This window comes from Xiphophorus maculatus, chromosome 4 (genome assembly GCF_002775205.1).
Source record: "Xiphophorus maculatus strain JP 163 A chromosome 4, X_maculatus-5.0-male, whole genome shotgun sequence".
Classification (NCBI taxonomy): Eukaryota; Metazoa; Chordata; class Actinopteri; order Cyprinodontiformes; family Poeciliidae; genus Xiphophorus; species Xiphophorus maculatus.
The window spans coordinates 13,038,150-13,055,984 of NC_036446.1; the positions used below are offsets into that span (position 1 = coordinate 13,038,150).

Sequence of the window (17,835 nt, forward strand, 5' to 3'; positions counted from 1 at the left end):
ATGAAAACGTGAAACCCTTTTGAAATTTTGGACCTGCAATAATTCACACATTACAAGACATACATCCCATTTATTTTGTTGCTTTGTTTCATGCTTAATTTGTTGTGCAGAAAAAAATTCTCAATTAAACCTTTTGTGATTTTAGGTTTTAAAAAATGTGTTATTTTTTGTTCTGTGAGTTTGGACACCTGCAGCTCTAAAGCTTCAGACAGTGTGGAGCCAAAGGACCAAGAAGGAAAGATAACCATGACTGTCCTTATAGCAGATAAAAAGTTAGCTAAGTTTTACATTTTTTATCAACAGAAAACAGGTCTTGTCATCTGAAGTCTATGAGGTTTTAACTCTAATGAGAAATGAAGCAATTACTTTGTTAAGCCACGGTCTCTTTGCCTCCGTACATCTTATTTAAAACTATATTCATTTTATTTTCTACAAGAAACATCAACCAGCATTTTTAAGGCATTCATAAAACACACAAAGTAAATGTGATTATTTAAAAAAATTTATTTGTATGTACTTACATACTGGTGTCAAAAGAGTATGCACCAAAATGTCACACTGACTCACAATTACAAAGAAAAAGCATTTCTTTCTTCGATTGCAAGTATTGAAAAACCTATGTACAGAAAAAAGGTTACGCTGATGAGAGAGTACACTAGAAACTTACAGTCACATCAATTTAAATCAGACTTCTGAAAATTAAAATCTAAAGGAAAAATAATAACAGTTACAGCCTCGGTGCTCTGAACCTCAAAATGTTTCCATCTCAAAAAAATAACCTTGTGCTTTCTTTCTACAGTCCAGCAGGTTTTATCAAAGGTTTTATCAGAATGTGCTTGCGAAAAAGAAAATCCTTCTTTAAAATTCGCCACAGAACTGATTTCATCAAAAAAAATGAAAAAAATAATCTCTTTTTACTTAAAATACATGTCCTAAAGATTATCCTTAAAAGGTTTTACAGTGGGAACAAAGGAAGGTGCTGAAGACGAGCCGGTTTTTCTGCCGTGGAAATTTTATGAGCTCCAAAAACAACAAAATTTTCCCCACATGAACATTTACAGGCTTTTCAACAACACAAACAAACCAGGAATGAGAAAAAGGCATTTTACAAGATCAGCAAGACAAAATAAAATTATTAGTGAATGATGGATGCTTAAATGGAAAGATAGATATACGAAGGACAAGAGCAAATAATCCATCCCTCTCTTTGTGATGAGCGAAACCAGAGCCACAAGTTGGGATTTTACGAGAGAGGAACCCGGAACACGGAACCGACACATTCAGACGGACACGGAACGACCCGAAGTCGGAACATGGTGCGCTTCACTCACTGACAGCAGCTACAGGATACTCCGCACCACCTTCAGGGACACTGTGACGGTGCAGCGCCACAAAGAACGGCAGGTCCGACAGTAACACACCAATCAGACGCAGGCGAGTCTGAACTAAACCGATCAGGGAAGCGACTGGAGCGTCGAGAAATAATCTTATTTCTGTGGACTGGTTCCTCTTTGCACTGCAGCCTTCAGTTGAGAAATTAATGGAAACTGAAGCTACTTGAAGCAGGAAAGGTGAGTTGGCCAGAGAAAGAGTCTGAACTGATAAAACGAAACGGCTGCACTGCGAGTCGATGTGGAGATCCACCCAGAACAGAGCGTGAGTGATAAAAAACATAAGCACACGATCTCAGGGGAGCTGATGTTGCTCTCTGTGGCGTCGGGGAGGAAATCATGTCGGTGAGGTAAGGATTTCATTTTGTACAGAATGCGTCTGTGGTAGCGTGAGACCAGCGGCTCCCTCTGGGGGAGTTCCTCTCTTCCTTTAGTCGCTTCTCGCCTTTTTGCTGTTGTTCCCGGCCTCCTCGCCGCCCTCCGGCAGCATCCTCTTCTTTGTGTTGTCCGACTGCGCCCTGAACGTCACGATCATGCAGGTCATGTTGTCGCATCCCGTTCCGTCTCCAGACGTGTCCGGCGCCAAGCAGTGGTCCAGGAGCTGTTTGGGATTTAAATGAGCAATGTGAAGAACCGGCCAGCACCAATAGTGAAACGCATCAACACCTTTGGACTGGAAGGAATAATTAAGGAAATTCACACAATGGAGAGACGGAGTTTTTCATTAAATAATAATGGTAATAAAAACAAGGAATACTAGAAGAAATGCCAAATGACTGAACATTTTCATGATTTCTATACTTTTTTTCTATTTGTCTTTGAATGTTCAATGTTTGCATAATTCAAAAACTGTAAAATTAAGAAACGTTTCAAAACAAAATGATATGTTTAAATTAATTACAAATATAAATACTCTGTCTGTTTGCTTCTGGAATGTGTGATGTGAGAGATGCTTGCAGGAAGACATCTAAACGTGTCAAATTGGGAGCTGATACCAGATGGTCTGCAGCAAGAGTGATGACTGACGTGGCAGAATAAACGATGGACGATTAAGGGTCGAAGTTTATGAACCAGAGACAGAGGAACTGTACATGAGACCACGGATACAGAGGACACCTCATTGTTCTGTGGGTTCATCAGTTCCTGCATTGATTCTACAGAAGGAAGTAAACAAGAACTCTGAACTTTGCACTCTACATTACGGCAGCTTGTAGGTGCAACACACCTGTGACTCAAGAGAACAGAAGAAGCAGCTATGCTATGTGATTAACTCAAGATAATTAAATAGGCTATGTAACTAGGACCGCCCTAAGGAAATAAAAAGAAAGGGTGCGGGAGGAGCTGCTTCAGAGCGGATAGGAGATTGTAACTGAAGCACGCTCCTGTCTGTTCTCCTTGCAAGTAAATCTAAAACTCACTTGTCTCTCTCTTCTTTTTCAGTTTGAGAATGCTGAGGTAGATGAACCCGACACAAAAACTAAGGCTTATTGAAGTAATCATTAACTAATTTAATAGTTGAATAATTGTTAGATTAAATAGAAACTGAAAAGACTATTTGCTAAAAAATAACCCTGAGTAGTAATTAAGACGAAATAAAAAAGCAAACAAAAGAAAACATATATTATACATTTAAGATTTTAAAAAATATCTTTGTAAATCTGTTCTACCCAAAGTGGCAAAACTTTAATTTCATCTGGTTAAATTTCTGTAAAAAAATAAAATAAAATAAAATAAACAGAGCGTCTTTTTAAAAATTAAAATCTAGAAATGATCAAACGTTCACTAAAAAAAATGCTCTGTTAATGCATTTTAGGCTATTAAACTTTTACATTCTTTAATATATTTTCTAAAAAGCGATGCAGGAAATAAATTGTTCTACAGAAAATTTCAAATCCTAGTTCTGGGAATTTTGAATCAATTCAAAATGCTAAAAAAAAAAAAAGAAAACAGTCAACCCATTTTATCTGCTTATGATCCATCCATCCATTTTCTAACAACCTTGTCCCCATCAGGGTCGGGAGGTGATGCTGCATATCTCCAGTTAACGTTCTGGGTGAGAGGTGGGGTAAATCCTGGACAGGTTGCCAGTCTGTCGCAGTCTGCTTATTATATTTTTAATAATTCTTTGACCCAAAACTGGTAATTTAAGCTACAGAATTTCAAGCACATACCTATTTTTGTTTGAGCATAAATTGATTGAATTTGATACAGTGTGGAACATTAATTGTTTTAAATTAATGTTTCATTTGTTAACGCTGTCTTTTCATATAGGGTCACATAATTTAAACAGAATCTCAGCCTCAATAAAGACATTGGTTTGTGATTTAAAAATTGTTTCTGAATTGAATCATTTTATTAGAGATGCAAATCTTTAAAGTGGTTAAATGAGAAATCGTGCCAATTTTTAAAAATCTAATTGATAAAATAATCGTTGGTGAGAAGCTCTCACCTCTTCCACGATGGAGGACAGGGCTCGGGTTTTTCCGTCCTGGTCGGGTTTGATCCTCTCACTGATGAAGTCCACCACCTCCTGACTGCTCAACACATTCCTGCAGTCATAGAAAACGCCCTTAAAGACGCTCCTCCAAGCAGGTTTTAACTATAAAACACATTTGTAACGTCTGACGCACCAGATGCCGTCGCAGGCGATGACCATGAAGTCGTGCTCTTCGTTCAGTGTCAGAACTTTGACGTCGGGCATGGCAGAGATCATCTGGTCCTCTGGCGGCAGCGACTTGTTCCTCTTATAGAAGTGGTCGCCTGAAAGTCAACGTGAAGAATCCACATTGACCAACTCGCTTGTTTTAGGTGGCAAAAACAAGTTTGAGAAGAGTTGAATTAATTTCAGAGTTGAATCTAAAAGGTTCACACCGATGGCTCTGGAGAGGTTCAGTCCTCCGTTGACCCGTCCGTCCATGGTCACCTTCCCTCCAGCGTTCTTGATGCGCGTCAGCTCCACCTCGTCCTCTGGCTTGTGGTCGTAGGACATGTCCACTGCTTTGCCTGGAGACACACAGCTCTTTTTATTTCATACAAAGCAGCTGGAAGTCTTTAAAGGAGACCTATTATCCTTCCTTGAACAAGTTCAGTTTTCGTCTATGCAAAACATGTTCATTACATTTTTGCACAAAATTATTCTTAGATTATGAGATTTTATTCTGCTCAGTTCTGCCTGTGTGAAGCTCCTCTCAGATTGAGCTGTTTTAGGACGTCTTGTCACTTTAAATCCAAATAAGCTGCTGTTGGTCCCAACTCAATGTTTATACTAGAAGTCATTTCCATTTGCACATGAAAATGGCTTCAAAATGATGCTCAGCTATGCAACCATACATCTCTGAAAGCAGAAGTGGAGCATCCTGCACAACCAACAAGAATGCAGCAAGTGATTTCTTGGTAAATCAACAAGAAAACGCTTGTCTTTTCCAGCAGCCATTGTACGACAAATACAGAAGTAAAACCAGCTGACCAAAGAAATAAAAGGCACCAAATTTATGATTATTGTAATCATCTCTTCATTTAATGGTGATGTACTCATATTAGGTTATGCTCTTCTTTTATTATCATTTAACTGCCTTTGTCCAACTAGATGCTGTGTATTTGTTTTGTTAGAAGGGGTATAAATGTTCAATCTATGTAAATTTCCAAAATGACAAAAAACAATGTTAAGAAAAAGAAAGCAGCAAGTGGTTTCTGGAAGGTAAGTCAACAACCAAACACTTGACTTTCCCAGCAGCTATTGTAGAGCTCATGTAGCAGTAAAACCAACTGATCAAATGTGCTAGCACTCCACTTGGGTTGCTATGCAACGGCACAGTGCTGTGACTTGAGACAGCTCGTTTTCTAGACATCAAAAACTAATTGCACAAAAACTTCAGGGTGTTCTTTTTTTAAAGCACAACCAGAATAAATCCATATTAATTCACTAGAAGGCGCTGTTTTACTCCATAACAATATGTAAGGTGCTCCGGATTGTAAGGCATACTGTTGTTTTCTGATAAAATTAAAGGCTTTTAAATGCACTTCTTAGTCCGGAAAATACGGTACAAAAATGTGAATTTTGCATAATAAGTTCCATTTAAAACATTTATCAGATTTCTTATCCAACTTTTCTTCAGAAAAAAGTTTGCTACAGTTAACCATTATCTCTGTAATACCACCTTAAATCATTACAATACCTTTAAATTAAGTCTGACTTCTCCGAGTTAAACAGCCGGAATCAGTTTTCCATGTGGGATAGGGCTCTTTGCGTGTAATTTGTAATCTTAAAATCTATTTTTATGTTACAATCCCTCCACATTTGCAACTAAACCAGCTAATAGCATTCAGACAAAAAGAAACCAGTGGAGAAATGAAGAAAAATCCAGAATATAGAAGCAGTTGGAAGCCTAGGTTGGTGAGGGTCACCATGGCAACGCTCAAGTTGCTGCATTTAACCGCCATTTCACAACATGAACACTTGAAAAGCAGAGTGGATTTACCTCGTTCAGACACAACGCAGCGCGAGTCGCCGGCGTTGGCCACGATCAGCTGCTTCCCTCGGATCAGAGCCACAACGGCTGTGGTGCCGCTGTCCGAGCCGGGCTGAAACAAACATGGAGGACGGGCCGGCCCGTTAAAGATACAAGAACAAAAAACATTTTAACCAGTCAACTAAAATCTAAATATTTTAAACCAGTTGTTTTGCTTCAATAATCTGCTTTTTTTAAGAAAGTGTAATTCAGGTTTAGCTGAAACAGATACTGTATGTGGTTTGTTTAAATTACAACTGATAAAAGATTGGGAAGACATTCTCAACAGCCTTTTCTTATCCAAATAGGGATGATTTCATTTAACATTTATCGAGCTAAAAATCTTTTCATAATAAAAATGTTGATTTTCCATAATAATTTCCAAGTATTCCCACTCTTAGATAAAAAAACCCTTTAATTTCTAAAGAATATTTAACACTGAAACTGGAAAACATTTTAAATATCCAAAACAATAATAATTAACATGGACAATGAAGCCGTGGTAACCAAAATAGCATTTTAAAAAAATAATTTAGCTTAGAGAAGGAAAACAGGCAAAAGAGGCAGGTAGTGCAAACCAAGTGCTAGGTGTCAAATGTTTTCACTTTTTCAAAATGGCGGCTTTCCAACAATAATAAAGGGGAGCCTCTCTTTAAAGACTGTTGTCCAAGTTAAAATTATTGAGCTTACTTCAATTTATTATGCAATTAATTGATTTCTTGCTTATTGTGACAATTCTAATGATGATTACTATTCATCGAGAAAATTAAGGAAACATGTAATCATATAACAGTGTTTTAATTGATAAACTTTTAAGGATAATCTGGAAATATTTCTTCAGTGCAAATGAGCCAACAGTACGGATCGAATGAGTATAAATCCCTCCAACGTGGCTTTCTGCTGCTTTGCATTATGGGTCTTGTAGTTTAGCCTCTTGAACAGAAACACCATCTTTTTCTTCATTTTCTGACTCTGTGATGCACATCATGTTGTAACTTCCCAGCGGCGGCAAAACGAGACACCAGCTCCTCACACGTCAACATCACAGCTTGGACTAATCAGGAAGCAGATGTGCAGCAACATCTGTCTGTACAGAAGACTGAGGCTCTTCGTAGCTAATTTGAGTTCATTAAGAAGTGGATGAACTCTTCCTCAAAGTTTATCCAATCTGTATTTGTGAATCTGTAATGAATCCACCTAAATATTGTAATTCAAGAGCAAAATATCTAATGTTTCTACAGACCTCTTCTTTTCCATCCATTCCTGGTAGACACATCTCCTCCTCTTCATCCTCAGAGTCTTCCTCTCCCTCCTCTGTGTCCTCTTCCTCCAGCTCACTGGTGTCTGCTTCTTCCTCGTCGCTCCCGTCCTGAGAGGAAACAGAAAAACAGAAAAAGTCGAAGCAAAGCTCAACAAAGTGATTCAGTGTGAACTTTCGCAGTTTATTCTGGTCTGCTCTTCTCACCTCTTCGTCGCTCCCCTCCTCCTCCTCCTCTTCTCCCTCCTCAGACTCTTCACTGTCGTCAAAGAATCTGGATTTTGAGTCTCCAGTAGCTTTTGACGACGCAGAGGAGCAGGAAGGCCCGGCGTCTCCTTCTGCTTTCCCAGCTTTCTCCTCTCCGTTGGAGCTTCCCGACTCTCCGCTCACAGCTGCAACAAAGTGAAGAAGAATAAGAAGAAATAAATCTCTACTTTATGAAGACCTCTGGACAGGTTTTGTACACTTTCACAATAAAATTCAAACACTTGGTGTGGTTTTTTTCCCCCAACACCACACTTTGGAGGTAAAAAATACTAATGAACTGCAGATGTGAATTAGCATTTGCTATAATCTGTCATCAAATGTTGACATTAATGTTTGAATTGTATTGTTCCTTTTTAAGTTAAGTTCATCATCAACTAAAAGTCCAGTATTATATATGTAATAGGCTTTTATTTTAACAATATTAAAGAAGTGAGGTTTCTCAAAATTAGTTTATTCATTCTCTGACTTTATTTTGTATAATCAACAAGTTGTTTCTTCAGACATTTATTGGTGCTTTAGGTTCTGTTAGGCTGCTCTTGGCAGTTGGTGGTTACCATAGCAACCGGTAACTGACAGCTCCTCCCCCCTTCTTCTGTTGCTATTTGTACCTAATATGTATTATAACCAGCTCTGTTTTTGTCACAAATATTATTTTTTAGCATAGATTTTAGACTAATTTAACAATACACAGTGTTTCAAGAGTAATTTTGGCATGTTTTTTAACTGTTATTAATGTTGTCCATTTTAGCTATGTTTAATTTTACAAACATTAACTGCTGCTAACTGCTCATTGGGAGATATTGCTCTGTAGTTTGTTTAAGGTTATTTATTGTATTTTATTTAATGTGTAGAGGCAGAAGCTGCTGGACTGATGTTAACCACCAACTTGATTTCCTCTTTTGTTAAAATAAATACACTAAACCTGAATGTTTCTGTCATGAAGTCAAACTACTAGACATGAGACGAACATAGAAGAATTACACATAATATAATTTGTTACTGTTATTAATAATGTCTTATAATTGTATTTTAGAATCTACATCAAGGACACGGTAAACTAAAATAAAATTAAATGTTTGGAAATGAAATGTCTCTCTCACACACCCTATTACAAAACACTAATTTCACAAAATTAATGTTACTTTCATTAATGTTGTTTAACATAAAATAAGAGCCAAACTTTATTTAAATATACAGACCAATAACTCATTGAGTTATTAAGAATAAATATTCATTACATTTAAACAATCCAGACTAATTGTGCTAATGTAAATGACTTTCCTGTTCAAATTAAGTTTTTAAACACAATATACAAAGTTACAAAAAAAATGTCTAATAAAAAGTTCTTGTGAAGTTTTATGGCTTTTAGCAAAGTCAAATAAATTTGGTAATTCTCTAAAACAAAAGTCTGATTTGATTTCAGACAGTGAGAAAAAAAGTGTCTTTTTATTAGGTGTATGAAAATATCTAAACATATTTAACAGATTCCAATTTATTATTAAAACTGTGCAATTTGAATATCAAGCACTTTCAAGGACTTCATACAGAAATTAAGCACTTTCCAAACAAACATCTCATTGAGATTCAAGTATTTTGAAGCACCCGTATGAACCCTGAATGAATGAAGAAATGTAATTTTACCTGAACTGCTCCCCTCACTGCCTCCCGTTCTCCGACAGGCTCTCAGTTTGGACCCACATGCCGCTCCTTCCTTCACTTTCCCATCACCCTCCTCTTCGTTCACCTCTCCATTCACTCCTTTCTTCTCAGCATCTTCCCCTTTATCCTTTGAGACCTCTGCGTTCTGGGCGGAGGCCTTCTTAGCTGCACCGCTGAGGAAAATGGAAAAGAACACTGAACTTCAGGGACTCCCTTCCCTCTGCTGCAGTAAAACCTGTGAATGTCGTTTCTGGAGTACCTGGCGGCTGCCGCTGCGTGTTTGACGGCGTTGAGGTTCTGGCCGTAGCGAACCAGCAGCTCCTCTATGGTCATGGTGGCCTCTTCATGGAGCAACGCTGCCTCCTCGTTGTCCACTGACATAAGGAGAAACAGGATCACAGTCAAACTGTGTTGATGTTGCACTTATAGACATCAGAGGTTTTATGAGCTTACAGTCGTCCTCCTCTGCCACCTTCTCAGACGGCGGCTCCTCGACGGGGCGACCGGAGATCTGCACCAGCTCCTTGATGACCTCCTCTGTGGTTATTCTGCCATCAATGGCTAGAAATGCGTCTTCCAGCGCCTGAAAGCATGAATAATGTCCGCTTTGGAAAGTGTCCTTAAAGCTGCAGTATGTGTCCGTTATAAATTTTTTGTTTTTTACAAATTTGTTGAAACTTGTTAGCGTAACAAGCATAACTTGTTAGCGAGAGATAATCTGCTGGATTTTTAAAAATTTTTTATTTGAACTCCTCTTCTACCAGTGCCATCTAGAAACAACCAATCAGAGCCAGGAGGCGGGTCTTATTGCTGTCAATCAACCCCCTCTCCTAAGCTGCACCTATCATAGCTTGTTGTGGATGCTAAGGTTAGTTAGCATCGCTGTTTTTCTGTAACGAAGAGCTGTTTGTTCGACGTATGTACATTTAGCAGCGTGTTCAAGATGTTGATTGACAGCGCTAAGACCCTCCCCTCGGCTCTGATTGGTTGTTTTTGCATCTCTTCATTGGCAACACAGAGAAGGCATTGGAAGAGATTTATCTTTTCACAATTTCAATAACGTTGTTTGATATATGAAATATTAGCCAACAGTTACACAGATTAGTAAGTTATTGACTCAAATATTAATTACAATAAAATATTCCAAAATAATCATGTAAAGGTAAACAACTTTCATGTTCAAATTAAATGTTTAAAAAAATACAAAGAAAGTTTAAAAAAATCTCTAAAAATGTTCTTGTTAAGTTATTTGGTATTTAGCAAATAGAAATAATTTTGGTAATTCTATAAATAAGAAAAGTTTAATCTGATTTAACTTCAGACAGTGAGAAAAAAATGTGTATTAGATTTATGAAAATACCTAATGTTTTCCAACTTTAAGATTTAAATATCAAACATTTTCCAAACATTTACAACAACTAATCTTTTAGCATTTTCAAGTATTTCAAGGACCAGTACAAACCCTGGATTAAAAAGTCAAGTTTTTAACTTTAAAGTGATACGAGTTCTCATTTGAGATTAAACAACTTTTTAATTGGTTTCCAATTTATCAGCTCTTCACCTTCTGCAGCTTCCCGTCTTTGTATGTCCTCTGCTCCTTGATGATGTCAGGAAGATACTTTGAACAATACAGAGCCACCTCTTCACCTAAATGACAGCAGCAGGCGGTATAAACCCTCAGGATAGGAGAGTGGCATGTAAAGCAAACAAATCAGATCGCCATGGAAACTACAGAAAAACAGCTGAGCTGTCATAAAGTAAACAGACTAAAACAAAGTTTGCTAATCAGACAATAAAATTTGCACGAGTTTCCCCGATTCCATTTTAGAACAACACTTCTTCAGATTTCTTTGTTTCAGATAATAAAAACATTTATTATGTATAAATTCACACCAAATGTTTTTACAATGGCTTAGGAAGTGAAAACTAGCTGTAAATAAGGAAACGCATAACACTTCTATATTGTTTGGTCTAACGATGAATCTTTGTCACATGAGTAAAACCTGAAGCATCTGCAGCACCTGTGGTTTCAATATACAAGATTTTAAAAAATTATTAACTCAATGGTATAAACATGGTTTATTGTGCGTCACATTTGAGATGGAAACATGCCAGTAGAAGTTATCCAAACAACATTCACAAGTTAAAATAAACACACAACTAACCAACATCAATAAATGAGCAACTTCATAAAATTAAATAGAAAATGTAGCCGCATTCAAAATGAAGAAAACTGAGATATAATCTGTATAAACTTCGATTTCACTTAAAAAACAATATTTAAATTTAATTACCTCCATGGCCATCATACACAGCAAACATGGCCGTCTCTTCATCAAAGTCTGGGATGCAGTTGTGAGCGTCCTGAAAAAATGAAATGAATCAAAACATCAAGAAAAGGCTGGTGGGGAAAAGGGGTCAATTTTATGTTCAGAAGTGACAAATACATTTTACAAATAATAAAAACAAAAACAGAGCTAATAGTTTAAGACTCAATCTAAATTTCATAAGCCTTCAGAAATAAATATGAAAATTACATCAAATTTAGGGTCAACTTTCTTCATTGTATTGACCGTTTATCTCTACAGCAAGACTGCAACTCACCCAGTTGCGCAACTCTTAGGTTCATATGTTTGTTTTGCTAGCGTTTGCTCCATGTGATTCATTAAATGCACGCTCTCTTCCATTATAACGGTTTCCTTACTTTTTCTCTGCATACCACAAGAACAGCAAAGAGCAAAACATGTGCTCAATATGGGGAAACATTATAACATTCTTTGTGAAGGACAACCCAAACAAAGGAGCTCATTCAGTCTAACAATGTTTTGCTAGATGGGGGTCCATGATCAAGTATGGATCAATTTCCTCTTCCATTGCACACCTAGAGATGGTGATGCGACGAAAGAACTGGCATTTCTACATAAATTTATGCTCACTGTAATACAAAGCAAGTGATGGAACAAATGCCCCATGATTAAGTAAACAATCATAGGGCATGAACCACCAGACACCAGACTGCCGGTTGGGTGCTAGTACAGTCATTCATTCAACTCAAAAAAATTTTTTTTTTGAGTTAAAAAATGTTTAAAGTTGACAGGAAATTTCAAAATATCACTTGATAATTATGTGTTATTGAAAGATTGGAAGATTAACACTAACTATAACACTGTCTTAAAGAATGCAAACCTTTTAAAAAGACTTAAGTAATGCTAAGCCTGGTGGGGGGGGAACGTATAGTCTGGTGGCCCACCAGGCTTATATTACACTGGGGGAAACCCTGTGAGATATTTTAAACTCTCCAGACAGGCTGGTGATTTCATAATATGTTAAGTGTCTGTGATTCATTAATATTTGACAATAAAATACTTTTAGGAATGATTAAAATTTTTTAAATGCATCTCTTATGCTATAAATTAATACATTTTGAGAATTATGTTTGCAAATGCAAAATTCAAGATTCAAACATCTTGTTTGAAGTAATTAAATGATATACAGACATTTTGCTTTGATTTGCCAACAATATTCTTTTAAATGTAAGTTGGCATGTAAAGATAACCCAATAACTAATGTTTCATGTCTAATAGATGGATCCCAGTTACAGGAATGACTGATGTCCATGAATGCCGGCTAACAGAGGATATTAAGAGGATGGGATGTCACACGAGGTCAGATGGTTTAGTGAAATGTCTGCATAAATGTTGTTTTCCTGGGTTTATTTTTAAAACACCTCTCCTCGATATAATCAAACAGGCGTTTAACATGTTTTTGATGCGCTGGTTTTTTAATCACTGAAGGCAGATTTCTCGTCGTTCAGTGAACGAGCTGCCATGATGGTTGAGGGGTGAACGACTCTGCCTCACCTCCATGGAGACCCGCCAGCCCTGCATGGCAGAGAAGCCGTAGCTCATGCTGGTGTTGCCGCCGTCGGAGGAGGTCTTGGTCGTGTTCGGCTGCGACAGATATGCCCCCATGGTCTTCGTCTACAGTGGCTTCCCACCGGGAGAGAGGGTGACAGCACAAGTTAGTTCCTTTAGTAAAGACACGGGAGTATCAGTGGGTGAAGTTTGGTCTTATTTGAGCAGCTCCGCAGGTTACCGCCGCTAACCAGCTAGCTGCAGTTAGCAACTGCACAACAAAAAGTAAAAAGGCACCAGCTCGGTGCTAACAGCAGCCAAACCGGCTCAACTTCCAGTGGGACCCGAAAGCAGCCTCCGAGAGGCGGCACGCTGAGCCGCAGCAAACCTACCTTTTCTGTCCGAGCAGGTTTAGCTTATAAAAGGTGAAGAGGGTAGATTCACATAGAAATTATTACACGTGTGGCGATAAAAGCCGCTGTCTTCTCCTCCCTCTCCTTCTGCTACTGCTACTTTTACTTCCTCTTCTGTTCACCTCGAGCTGGTTGGTAAACCATTTGAAAGGCGCATTACCGCCACCTACCGGACTGACTGTGAAATACGCAATGTACTGACGTACCTCTGGAAAATATTCATAAATTATGATGCAGTATTAGAACCATTGTAGATAGAAAAAATGAGTACATTTCAGACCAAAATAACTGAGAAATTTTCTAGAAAGAAATTGGAAATTTCTGAGCTCCAAAAGTCGAAAATGTGCTAGAAAAAAATCTCTGAAATGTTGAGATTTGTCTCAGAAATTCTTCAAGAAAAAAAAAAAAGAAATTTATGAGTACAAAGTCAAAAATGTGCTAGAAAACACTAAGGTATTTTGAGATTAATCTAAGAAACTTTCTAGAAAAAGCATGGGCCTTTCTGAGTTTCACATTTTTGACTGTTCAAACTCTGAAATTTCCTTGTTTTTCTAGAAAATTTCTGAATTTAATCGAAAAATCTGCTGAGTTTTCTTGGGGGAATTTACTCTTCTTCTTTTAATGGCACTAATACACCATTGTAATAAATTGATCAGTTGTTCCAAACAGATTCCTTTTTCCAACAAGTCAAACCATAGACTGGCAGAGTTGGGTAGTAACTTGTTACATTTGTGCCATTATAATTTACTTTTAGAAGTATTTTTACTATTCAGTACTTCTTTTATATTTTTACTTGAGTAATTTTATTATGAAGTATTACTCTTGAGTGAAATTTCTGATGAGTCAACTCCAGTACTTTACAATTAGAATCAGGAGAAATGTCATTATGTATCAGAAGACAGCAGATAATAGTTAATTATTGGATAAATTTAATGAAGATCATCCAGTTAAGAAAGTATCAGAAAAGTTTTGGGAGAGAGGAAATGAACAAGTCAATAGTTTTGGATGAGTTGGGGATTTAATGTATATAACAAAGAATTTACTTCACATTAAGGCCTTTGAGACCTACATGGACATGGAAATACATTATCAAATATTAAGAAAATAAATATCAAAAATATTGGCCAAGAATTTTATAATTGAATACAGACTAAATATAATTGTTATTTAAAAATTTATACTGATGATTCAAAAGATCAAAAACCTGAAGTGGTTTCTGAATTAAAGATTAATATTTCAAAAATAACATCTAATTATCTGAGTCCATATGCAGTAGATTTATGTACTATATTACTAGCTTTAGAATGGGTGGAGGATACTAAAATAAGTAAAATAATAGTTTGTAGTGATTCCTTATCTGCTGCTTGTGTAGGTATTTTGGGTAATAAAGGAGCAGACAGGTTGGCTCAGGAGGTTGTTAAAAAAATAAGATATTGATATGCCAGTAACGTTATCTAAATCTAAAGGCAAAAGTATAGTTTGGAAAGAAAGTAAGAAGCTATGGAAAATTAGGTGGGACAATGAAATGAATGGAAAGTCATTTACATAGGATACAAAATACAGTTGGTGTTGTAAGAATTAGAGGAATAAACAGGAGGCAGGAGATAATTATAAATAGAATAAAAACTGGTCAAAGTTTTTTGAATGGCACTCTTTTTAAGATGGGGAAACACCTTACTGGTTTATGTAGTTGGTGTAATACTGTAGAAACACTGGAACATGTTTTTATTAGTTGTAGGAAATATGTGAATCAAAGAAGATTACTGAAAACGAAATAGGTTTTAATAGGGGATTGAAATTTGAGAATGTGGTTGATCAGATAAATAGTAATGAGGGGAAAGAGAAGATTTTTATTTTTTTTAAAATACTGGGCTCATTGGGACAATTTGGGGATTCAACAGATGGCAGTAGTGCTACAATAATGGATGTAAACTGCCGCTAACGTCTAAAGAAGAAGAAGAAGAAGAAGCGTCGTCGCTAGTTCAATATGGCGCGGGAAACGGAGTCAGATATGAAAACTGACGAGGAAGAAAGTGACCGCTTCTCTTCTTCGGCACTAAAACTCTACGAAACGCAGTTTTTCTGCTTCACCCCTCAGACCTGCATGGTTCGGATCCACAGCTCCTTCCACGAAAGCCTGTGCGACACTTTAGCCTTGGTGGAGAAGGTGTGTGTCAGGGAGCTGGGGAAGAGCGGGACGGATGTGCCCGAGGAGCTGCTCCGGACCCGGGCCAGAGAGTGCACCCGCCAGCTGCAGCAGTTCCTGGAGAAGCGCTTCAAGCAGCTGTCGGAGCGGATGGAGGCGCTGCTAATGAGCCGATGTTTCACCATACCACCGAATGTCCTGCTGCCCGAGGACCAGCCCCATGAGAAATACCCCCAGGATGTACAGGTGAGGGAACGGAAGGGTTAATAAATACCGTCTCTGTTTCACAACAGTGAATGGGAGTCTAGGCCTGTCGCAATAAGTCGATTAATCGCATGATTAAAACCAGCTCAGTAATTTCCTTTTGCACGATTTATCGTTTTTTCACTTGGTCAAAAATTAGATGACAAAAGTTTTCAGTCTGGTGCTTCGATCTGAACTAGACCTTTTTTTTGAAGGACAATTTTGTTTACAGAGACTTCATAATTCATTATATTTGTTGTTTCTGTTGTTTTCTTTATTGATTTTTAATATTTAAAATGTCTTCCAGTTCCAGTATTAAATGTTGACTAGAATTTAAAGATTATTGATCTCTGAGAATGCGTTCTCTTGTATCGTTAAGCCATCATTGGTATATTACTAAAAAATATCTTAAAGCAACAATAGTATCATTTATCGCAACAACAATATCATCCACAATATCTGTCATTGTGGCAGGCCTAAGTTGGACTAATTTAGATAAATACTTTTCACATTTTGTTAGTCTATTGTGATTTTATGCTATTAATAACTTTAGTCTTGCTTTTGGGTTGTTTTGAAAAATATAAAACCATTTAATTGCAGCTCTGGCTGTGTGTGAAGGTTTGTTGTTATGCTGGCAGGTGAAGCTGTGCCTTAAAGGGACAATTTTTGTTTTGCTTGGTTTCTAAAATCATCCTTCTGTACAATGGATTATTAGGGCCAGACTACAATAATTTTTGTTTAATTGCAAGAATACAGTTATAATTCTAACAGAAAAAGCTTATTGAGATTATAAGATGTTTTTTTTTTTTTACGAGAACAAACATTAGTTAACATGATCTGACATAATCCACTCAATTCATGTGGTTATTTCTTTGAAATAGTTGTTTGTGTGATCATTTCAAATCATGCTACTGATAATAATTTGATACTGATGTGTTAAAAGATTAAGTATTAATCTTTTAACACAGCAGTAATTTTTAGCCTGGTCATAATATTCCATTGTAGAGTTTACCTAAATTTAAAATAAAAGTTTTAAAACATGCTTGACAAACAAGATGGTGGCCCTGTGCATGCTGACATCACTCTGATTGATGGAAACTCAAAAAGTGCATTAGTATGGAAAAAAATTCCAGATTTTCCAAAAATTAAATCTTCAAAAACCAAAACTTTGATTAATTGATAAAATATACTTTTTGCCCAGCTCTAGTCTTATCTAGCACCTTGTTCAGCAACAAATAATGACAACATCTGTAGTTGTTTTGTGTCTCAATCGTTTCTACGTGATAAATCTAACTTCTCTGTTGGTGCTGCTCCATCCAGGAAGTGCTGAAGCTCGAGTCGTCGCTGGCAGACCTCCACAGAGCCTACGAGGCAGAGGTCTGTGCCAGACAAGCTCTGCTGGCCGAGCTGGAGGAGCAGAGGGAGGTTCAGCAGCAGCTGGACGACATCCTGTCCTGGGTCAGAGAGACGCAGGCAGCCTGGGCGAAGGAAGGGAACGGAAACTTCCAGGAAAGCTTCCGCCTCGTCATGCAGTCCGTCAAGAAACTGCAGAAGGCCGTCAATGAGGTTCTGGTCCACAGCAGAAACACTGAGCTGCAATGTAAATAATAGAACATTGAGGGGATGTTTTTTTTAATGTTTAGAGGGCTATATATGTACACAATAAAATGACAGACGCAGAAGCTCACTGATTTCTGAGTCAATTTTTTCACAAGAAGAAATGCCATTGTTCTCCAGTAGGGGGCGCCGTGTCCATGTGTTACTCAGTTTGGAGAAATGCATCTGTGTCAAATAAATGAACTTTACCAGTTGACCCAGAATGTTGCTTAATTAGTCAATATGTTGTAATTACTTGGATTTTACAGTTAAATGACCGTCATTTTGATGATTTGAATTTTTTTTTTTTTTACATTTTACAAACTGGTTCACAGCCCTCTCCTTTAACAATTTATTTAATTGCATTTTTTTCCCATACACTATTGCATCAGTATGACATAACTATTGTTCCTTTGCACGTGACGTCACGCTCTCCAGAATGCCGCCCACTCCGCCATGACGGCCGTCAAAACAACCTGAGCTCCTTTAAAGCTAGTCTG

The 17,835-nt window shown here is 37.4% G+C and overlaps 2 protein-coding genes across 2 annotated transcripts; one reads left to right on the top strand and one right to left on the bottom strand.

Annotated features, from left to right (window-relative positions):
* Window positions 1-484: 484 nt before the first annotated feature.
* ppm1g (protein phosphatase, Mg2+/Mn2+ dependent 1G) lies at window positions 485-13,466 on the bottom strand. The gene is made up of 14 exons (XM_005804209.3): window positions 13,330-13,466; window positions 12,944-13,072; window positions 11,378-11,447; window positions 10,645-10,730; window positions 9,537-9,666; window positions 9,343-9,457; window positions 9,066-9,256; window positions 7,365-7,549; window positions 7,143-7,268; window positions 5,870-5,972; window positions 4,263-4,394; window positions 4,022-4,151; window positions 3,841-3,940; window positions 485-1,992 (listed from the first exon to the last, which is right to left on the bottom strand). The coding sequence occupies exons 2-14, from the start codon at window positions 13,052-13,054 to the stop codon at window positions 1,822-1,824; spliced, it is 1,650 nt and encodes a 549-aa protein (XP_005804266.1). The 5' UTR covers window positions 13,055-13,072; window positions 13,330-13,466; the 3' UTR covers window positions 485-1,821.
* Window positions 13,467-15,291: 1,825 nt separating this feature from the next.
* On the top strand, window positions 15,292-17,559 carry mis12 (MIS12, kinetochore complex component). The gene is made up of 2 exons (XM_005804237.2): window positions 15,292-15,742; window positions 17,060-17,559. Exons 1-2 carry the CDS (start codon window positions 15,338-15,340, stop codon window positions 17,345-17,347), a joined length of 693 nt encoding a protein of 230 aa, XP_005804294.1. The 5' UTR covers window positions 15,292-15,337; the 3' UTR covers window positions 17,348-17,559.
* Window positions 17,560-17,835: the final 276 nt, after the last annotated feature.

Bases quoted from the DNA above. Each gene is read 5' to 3' on its own strand.
- mis12 (XM_005804237.2), top strand. From the start codon at position 15,338: ATGGCGCGGGAAACGGAGTCAGATATGAAAACTGACGAGGAAGAAAGT. The intron at 15,743-17,059 runs GTGAGGGAACGG...TGCTCCATCCAG, and splicing joins AATACCCCCAGGATGTACAG to GAAGTGCTGAAGCTCGAGTC.
- ppm1g (XM_005804209.3), bottom strand. From the start codon at position 13,054: ATGGGGGCATATCTGTCGCAGCCGAACACGACCAAGACCTCCTCCGAC. The intron at 9,458-9,536 runs GTAAGCTCATAA...TCCTTATGTCAG, and splicing joins GGTGGCAGAGGAGGACGACT to TGGACAACGAGGAGGCAGCG. The intron at 9,257-9,342 runs GTACTCCAGAAA...CATTTTCCTCAG, and splicing joins CACGCAGCGGCAGCCGCCAG to CGGTGCAGCTAAGAAGGCCT.